The sequence below is a fragment of the Dinoponera quadriceps genome, unplaced genomic scaffold (genome assembly GCF_001313825.1).
Source record: "Dinoponera quadriceps isolate SergipeBrazil2010 unplaced genomic scaffold, ASM131382v1 scaffold179, whole genome shotgun sequence".
Classification (NCBI taxonomy): domain Eukaryota; kingdom Metazoa; phylum Arthropoda; class Insecta; order Hymenoptera; family Formicidae; genus Dinoponera; species Dinoponera quadriceps.
The window spans coordinates 1,178,952-1,187,395 of NW_014554529.1; the positions used below are offsets into that span (position 1 = coordinate 1,178,952).

Here is an 8,444-nt window from a genome sequence, read left to right on the forward strand (position 1 = left end):
GTGTGTGTGTGTGTGTGTGTGTGTGTGTGTGTGTGTGTGTGTGTGTGTGTGTGTGTGTGTGTGTGTGTGTGTGTGTGTGTGTGTGTGTGTGTGTGTGTGTGTGTGTGTGTGTGTGTGTGTGTGTGTGTGTGTGTGTGTGTGTGTGTGTGTGTGTGTGCAGTATAATAATATATAAACACGTGAGCATAAGTAAAAGCAGTCCACTAGGCGGGAAAAGAAAGAGATAAGGAAGGGCTGCCAGAAAACAGCAGAGATATACGATTAATCTAATCAATAAATAGAGAAATTACTTTTTATCCCCACGATCAACAGACTGAATTTGTCCGTGTGATTAAATTCGATCGATTAATAACAGATTCAATATTAATTTTCGGTACTTTGTATTAATTCCCTGCTATTTGCTGCTATAATGCAAACTATGTGAGAGATAAGTAACTTATAATCGATAATTACAAAAGCATAGAAGTGAAGGAGATGCAAGCGTTGCTTTTAGACAAAACGGAAGTAGAGAGGAAATTTGACAAGTCGCTACGTGCATGTGTGAGAGAGGCGCTATTATGTAAATCGCCTATGATACCGTCATAAGAAAGGTACGACCCGTCGTGATCGGTCGACAAAATCGTATCACGCCACGTAATTTTGCGCTATTGATATGATCCATATCTCACGAGCTTCATAGACACTAAGCAACTAAAGACACTGCGATCAACGAAAATGAGAGAGAATAGTGAGAAGAAAAGTGTCGACACTTTGCGCTCGACATACACTCTCAAGAAATAGTCAGGAATAGATGTCCTGTAAACATGGCGAAGCAGCGAATTGTACGACCGCGATCATTTCGCCGAGCGATAAGTACGCAGCGCGAAGTGAAAGAACTTTAGCGATATTTAATGAAAATCTCGGGAAGAGAGAGAGAAAATTTAAAAAATATAAAAATTTACAGCCTCAGGAATTGTAATGGAATAACGTTGCGAACGTTCGGACGAGTGGTCATAATTGAGAGATTACGATTGCCCGTAAGTGAGAATTCGATGCACGAGATTGTAAATAACGAATCCGTTTGCAATTCCAGAATTTGTAACCGAATAACTTTTTCGCGTATTCGCCTATAATGGTATGTAATGCTGATAACGATAAAAATGAATGTTTAAAGCGAGAATGTATAATCGAATATTCTCTTGGAATACATCATTGTTCGATATATCGTTATTATCGTCGTGCTGAGTAGCGCGTGTACCGATTATTCTCCGTGGAACGACGCGCTATAAGAAGAAATGGTTTGAGCTTTATAAAAAGGAAAACTCAATGAAATAACCGCGCGTAAAACAATTTTTCATCGCAAAGATATAATAATTAATCAACGGTTGCGTCGCTATATTATTCGGGTGTTTGCGGACAAGAGGACTTGTTCGAAAGTTGAATACAGTTCTCGCGCGCAATCCTGAAATAGCGATTGCTTTTCCTTTCCCTCGGAGACAACGTTTATTTCCTTGTTGTACTTTTGAATGGGCTCTACCGATCTTCGGCGGTAGTTTAATTTACGATCCCACGTCGTCGTCTATAATTTCAGGCTTCGCTCGTATCTACTGAATTCGGTTAAAAGCGGTTCTTCGGCCGTTTATACAGGGACACCTGATATCAGATTTTCAGCCAAAGCGCTTTGAAAGTGTTCCAAAAGTACCGTCACTTTATATGTTACGAGGACATCATTTTTCATTCCCTAAACGTGACTAATCGAAGGACCGACGATTCGGTTACAAATCTGTGGATGCAGCACTTGAAAGGATATACGGATATACCGCGCTTTTCGCAACGCGATAATGCGTACAGATTTATAAGAGATACACGGGAGGAACAAAACGAAATAGAAAATTTAAATTTGATGTGTAAGCTGCGCTGCGAATGTGACGGATTAAATTCAGCTAGAAATAAAATAATTATGAGTTTCGTAATCTGTTAATGAGGCAAAAAGATGCAAGAGAAATAAAGTGACATTTTACTGATAAAGAAAATGCGCAAAAATACGTGAAACCATTGACCGAACGTAATTAATCTGTGTTCTGTATAAATAGCTTAAAAACGGCTCGTTGGAAGGAGAGTGTAATTTTCTAGTTTTTCGCCCGTTTTCCATAAAAACAACTTAACTCAATTTTCCACTTCCGATAACCTGGCACTGCTAATTTGAGGAAAAAGTTTCATAGTTAATCGCGGGAGAGAGGAGGGATGCCTCCTCATCGTTGAAGATTGTTCTCTAACAAAGTTTACAACGCGCCGTTTAAAATCGATAGATAGAGGCAAAGTGGTATCGCGTAATACAATATATTCCTCTCGTAGGTTCTCACTTGTTTATCGATTGTGGGGCGCGAAAGGGTGGTATTCCAGCGATATAAAAAGTGGACGGACGTAGCTTCGGCTGAGTTTCGTGATTATCGTCGGTATAGTCGTGCTCGCGGATCACTACTGAGATACGCGTCGCTTTCTCTACGGCCAGCAATTCGGAAAATAAAGTTCAAGCGGCCAGAACAATATCTCATGTCGTAGTATGAGCAGCGTTTCAGCGTCGCAGGTAAACACAGACAGAATGGGCGGTCAAGCGCGTATACAGACACCAACATTTTATCGAAGCCGTCGGGACTCCGATAGAAAAGCGCGATAAAGTTGTAATATATAGAGAGAGAGAGATTTATACGTGATGTAATACATACACCGAACCCCGAAGCTGACACGTGTGAGTGTCAATGAACTTTATCGACTCCGATTTTTGTCGATTTTGCAGATACTACAGAAGCGTATATAAGAACTAATATACGTATGTGATTTTCCAGATAATATTCCTCTCATAATATAAGCGAATTACATTCATGTATAATTTCTCCGTGAATTCACCTCCCTCCTGTAAAATTCACGGAGTTCCGTCGTTTCAAGCTTCGAGGTTCCTTACTTGGTAAAAGTCCTTTCGATGTTTCGTTAGTATCATTGAGAAATGAGTTCGCAGCGTATACCGCAGCATTCGCATTGCAAGCCGAATCGCACATATCCGAGTAGTCAATTCGCCGCGTTGTTAGCTACAAGTGATTCCCCGATCGAAGAGAAAAGATAGAGTGGCTGTAGCAAAACTCGTAGAACCAATTTAAGCCGTAAGAAATAGAGAAAAAGAGAGAGAGAGAGAGACAGATAGAAATTGAAAGAGAGAGAGGGAGAGGGGAGGGAGGGAGGGAGACATTGAGAGAGAGAGAGAGAGGGGAAGAATAAAATATGCGTTTAAGAACTACAGTGTGTCGTACAAATTACGTATGGCCGCAATTGCACCTTTCGTCATATCGTGTAACACCTACGACCGCTCGCAATTGTAGCAAACTGACTTGCGGAGAAACACACACAGTTCGATGCAAGCGAGATATATGCTAAATGCCTCGCAAATGAGCGATTGTGAAAAATCACACATTTACTTACTGATCGCGCACGTCGATTGAGTAGAAAATATCTCGCTAATAATTTTGAGACAAGTGTCAAGATCTTTATCCGACTAATACGTCTAGAAACGATCGTTCGTAACAGAACGAGCCAGCTATTGGTATCTCCAGCGATCGTTCAGGTAGCTAAGACAGATCGCGAATCGTTCGGTTTCCGAAACGGTTGAGAGCACCGAATAGAATTCCACACATATTTCTATTACTCGAGACATTTCTGAAGCGGTTTCTATACATTCTGGGTTTACTTCAGCCTTTCGGTTTTCCTTAAATTATAGAATGAGGCGTGTAGGTATGAGAATTTTATTCAGTCAGAATCCGTCGTGAGTTCTTCGCCGAGACTCTAACGATCCTATCCTTTGATAATCCAGAATATCTCGAAAAATACTTCCTTGAGGGAATTTATTAGTCTTTACTACACAGAAAAAAAACTAATCTTAAATCAAGAATAAATATTCTCATATATATAAGCAAGAATATTATAATCTTAAAAAATGTTTAGTCCTGATTTGATTGAATTGATGCAAGTATTACTTACAAGAGAGAAAAACATCTTCTAAGAATATTGTAATATTCTTGCTTAAAAAGAAGAAAAATGTTCTCGTCTCTTTCGGGAAAATATAAATTGTAGTCTTAATTGTCAATCCACACTAATTGTTAAAAAGACAAGTATTGATCGTTCAATTGTAATCGACGATACATGGTTACGAGATATCGCATCTCGTATAATTTATCCTGTAACAATATTTTCAATGGGATAATGAAACTTCAAACTGAGCTGAATCTCAGAATCTCGATTATCCATTACGCTGAAATTACCGGATCATCAGAACACAGTCAAGATTATCAATCCTCAAGATTCTTTTGTATCATTATTTTTGGCAATCTAAGACACTGCCTGTTACGAGAGGAAAATGTACGAAACATCACGACGGTTCTGACAGCTGTATGATTTATCACACAGAGGTATCGTCTCTTTTGTCGCCGCGGCTGAGATTCGGACCGAATTGACTGCTTCGCATGACGATGGGATTTTTCTCGACGCTTTTAATGTATATGCAAATTGCGGGAAAGTGAGGTTTCAGACAGGTTTCGAGCGATGTACGAGAGAGGGAAGTGAAGCTGCTGCCTTAAGTTAGTCTCTTTACGTTTGTCGTCGTACCGCGATAAAGGCTTAATTCGTGACCAATTCTTTCAACGCCCAGCTTTTTAATTAAATTCAACCATACAATATATATGTCATTCGACCGGAAATCGGATAAAAATCTATTTTGTGTTCGTAGCATATATATGTCAATAAATTGAAACAATAATATCGTATTATATCAGCACATGAAGTTACATATGTGCTAAACGATTTAAGCCCTTATGCGCGAATAAATCTAATTCTGTACCACAGATTCTCACGTATGTCGAATGTACCGTACTTTCGGAGTATGCTCTCTCCAGCTCGATAATCGATTTTATCTACGGCTAGTCTACACGGTGAGCTGCGGACAAACGTTAGCTTGGATGCGGTTCCGACGTTTGAACGGCGATGCTCGCGTTTAACGAGAGAAAAATTCAGTCTCCGCTTCATGTTGGCTGGTTATCCCGAAGCAAGTCAGCCGCAAGGTTCACACGAACGATCGATAAGCCGCGCATACATACAGGCATGCTCGCGGTTAATCGCGCACATCGACGTTCAAACGAATCGATCGATAACGAGCTGCACCGTGCCACCCCCGCCGTTGATTTCTGCCCCAAAAAGCCGGCGGGACGTTTATCTCCTTTATTTCGTGGAGTAAACTGAAACTTTGAGCGCGTTTAAACACGTGTCCATTCGTGGAAACTTTGTGCGTGTTTCGAAAAAATGAACAATAGATGTGTGTGTCGCCAGAGATAATGCTCAGGTAGTTCTGTTTGCGCTGTTTGTCGGGCATAGCTGTCGAAAATGAAAGTTACAATTGAAGGTATTTTTTAAAATAATACTGTTTCCCGCTGCTAATTAAAAAAAAAACGTTGGGCCCACCATCGGTGCCTTCCGGGACGATCGGTCAACGGCCGGGGAACACTGTACACTCGAAATATTCAACCGTCTCGCGGGAATCTCAGTTCGTCGCTCGTCTCGCCGATCGGCAAAACCGGCGAGCTGGCGGTTCTAGTTTGGCGGAACGAGCTGTGCGAATAGCAAGCGAGATCTGTGACGATTCCTCGGCATGAGAGAGGAGAAAGATAGAAAACCGGCCAAGTAAAAAACTTTCGCGGTAGAAAGAATTAATATCCCCCTTCGACACAACAAAAGAGTTTAAAAAGTTTCATACTTCTTCGTGTATGCTTGAAGGAATCGATCGTTTCGCAAAGCTCGTACGCTCGCAAGAGGTGCAACCCATGGAAGAATCATCTTCACGAGAGCATCGGACTTTTTTCCCCGAATTTATATACTTTATGATGTAATTTTTAGCTACGTTAAGCGGGAACAAAAGATTACCGGAAAGATAACAACGAGAAAATTTAGCACAGTTTTTCACTCAAAAGAACAATCTACGGAAGCAATCTCGGCTTTTTCACCTTCCATGGATTAGTCGGACTACGTAACATCGACGGTAAGTAGACTTTTTCACGAAATCTTGTGGGACGCCCCGTAAATGATCAAAGTGGCTACGTGGATAATACGTGGAGTAACTTACCAAACCGACGAGTAGAAAAAATACTAGGAATGTGCGGCCGAGGACCGTCTGGCAGTAAACGTCGCCATATCCTACCGTGGACATCGTCACGATCAGAAAGTACACACAGGTCCAGTACGAAAGCTGTTGCGGGTTCGTGAACTCGAAAGGGTCCCCTGAGTTTTCAAGCTGCGGACACGGTATTATTACGTTCAGGACTATCTCCAGCGTCAAATTACGCTTTATATCGGCCGGTCATAAGCTTTTACTGCCGTGCGATAAACAAACACGTCCTAGGAGAAACGTACCTCTCGGATTTCAGCGGATACGGTGTCCCCAAGAAATGTGAGGAACGCATTGTCGCGTAGATTAGATTGTAAGATTAGATTTTTCTCATTGAAAATTTCAATTGTGAGGTTGAACCTTTCGTTAAGGGATCATCTGACACGCGTCTACTTTTCACACATAAATAAACGGTTCCTAATATTATATACAAAGAAATAGTAGGAGAAGAATGTTTCATCTCTAAGAAAGTATTTTATTTGTATGTAATAAATACGTCTCTCTGAATCTTGAAACATTGATTTCAAATGTAATGCAAATTACTTGGGAAAAGTTTGTTAAGAGAGTATTTTTATCGTCAATAATCGAATTTACGTCGATCTTGAAAAAGCTCTTTATAATTTCCGAAATCAGAGGAACTGAAGTAATTAACATTGCTTGAACAAAAACAACGTTATCTTACCAAATGAATGATGCCAGCTGCGGTCAACCAGACGGAGATGAAGATGGATACGAGTTGGGCGAGACGAATGGAGCTCGATGTCTTTAGAATGTTGAGGTACTGGAGGATGTCAGGGACCGTCATCAGTCGTAGGGCTCGGAGGAACCTCAGTCCGATCCACGTCCGATCGAGATATATCGACACAAAGGACGGTGGTATCGTAAAGTAGTCCACGAACGAATACATCTCCAGCATGAACCACAGCTTGTCACTGGCGGCGATAAACTAAAATCGAACGACCAGTCTAGCGAATATTACATTGTTTCATCAAAAGTCTCTATATCAGATATAAAATGACAAAATTCTTGTCGTTAATGATAAATTTCCGCTTTTGCAAGATGTATTCGAATAAAAAAGATTTTCGACGCGAAAATTAATTTATGCGTTGTCCACATAATGATTCTAACGCAAAGACGGTCGCGATTTTACTTACGCGTATAAAAAAGTAGACCATAAAAAATATATTGAAAGCTAAGTCTATCTGCTGAGTAATGTTGTTGCTCCACTTCTGGCAACGCTCCACCTCTTCGCTGTAACATAAAAGCATGAGATTGCGGATGTTAGGTCAGCATCTCTTATGAACTTACGCGAAGGTCTCGGTTTGAGAAAAAGACAATGCGACCAAAATAGCGACGATTAAACTGGCGATTATCACCATAGCTTTAATTAAACCAAGAACAAGAAGCTGCGAAGTGTTGTTATGCTCTATAATACTGCGCAAAAATAGTATTTATAAATTGGTTTGTCAAAAATATATGGGATGTATGATGACCACGAATGCAATATTACTTTAATCAATTTAATCGTTCTGCTCAATTCCGAAAAACGATTACGATGGTACAAAATATAAAATAAATAACCTCGGAGTGTAATTATAAATTGGTGATCAATCGTGTAGTTGTGAAGAAATATTTAAATGCGCGTTAAAATCGAATCGACTAAAAACAGGAGGCGAATGATTTATTCAAACGGTTCAAACGAATAACGTAAATTACATTAACAGTAAACGGGCGATAATGATACACCGCCAACTTTTCTTCACTTCATTTATTTCGTGCAAATCGAGGTACGCGCGTTGAAGGTCACGTCGAAGAGCATCTAATTGAAGCAACTGTAGTGCACAAATTACAAGCCGTAAATCGACTCTCTCGCGACAAAGTTTTGTTACTCACCTGGAGGCATCGATGAAGTATATTATAAGCGACGCTATACTGAGAATGAAAACTAACACCACCTGAAACAAACAAATAAAGGCATGTCGTGAAACATCCGCATATTATGCGTTAAACATCGTTAACTAGTGTTTTTAATTGTTGAAATGAGACTTTCCTACAAACTCCTCTGTAAAACCCTAAATACAAACGTCACATTCTGTTAAATTTTATTTCATATAAAATTGAATACAATATTGTTTTCTATTAAATTTATATATTTTTCATTTTATATATTTATCGTAGACACATGAACAATTATTATGCATCAATTAACAGTACTAATGTATGTGTATATATATATACATATATATATATATATATATATATA

The 8,444-nt window shown here is 39.8% G+C and overlaps 1 protein-coding gene across 42 annotated transcripts in view; it reads right to left on the bottom strand.

Moving 5' to 3' along the window:
• Nucleotides 1–8,444, bottom strand: part of LOC106751765 (calcium-activated potassium channel slowpoke) — a 96,015-nt gene that overhangs the window by 51,494 nt on the left and 36,077 nt on the right. For all 42 annotated transcript variants that reach the window (XM_014632825.1, XM_014632826.1, XM_014632840.1 and 39 more), the window contains 4 exons: nucleotides 8,075–8,136; nucleotides 7,336–7,432; nucleotides 6,864–7,127; nucleotides 6,140–6,307 (listed from right to left, as the gene is read on the bottom strand). In XM_014632825.1, coding sequence (XP_014488311.1) covers nucleotides 6,140–6,307; nucleotides 6,864–7,127; nucleotides 7,336–7,432; nucleotides 8,075–8,136 — 591 coding nt within the window. The remainder of the gene's footprint in view (nucleotides 1–6,139; nucleotides 6,308–6,863; nucleotides 7,128–7,335; nucleotides 7,433–8,074; nucleotides 8,137–8,444) is intronic.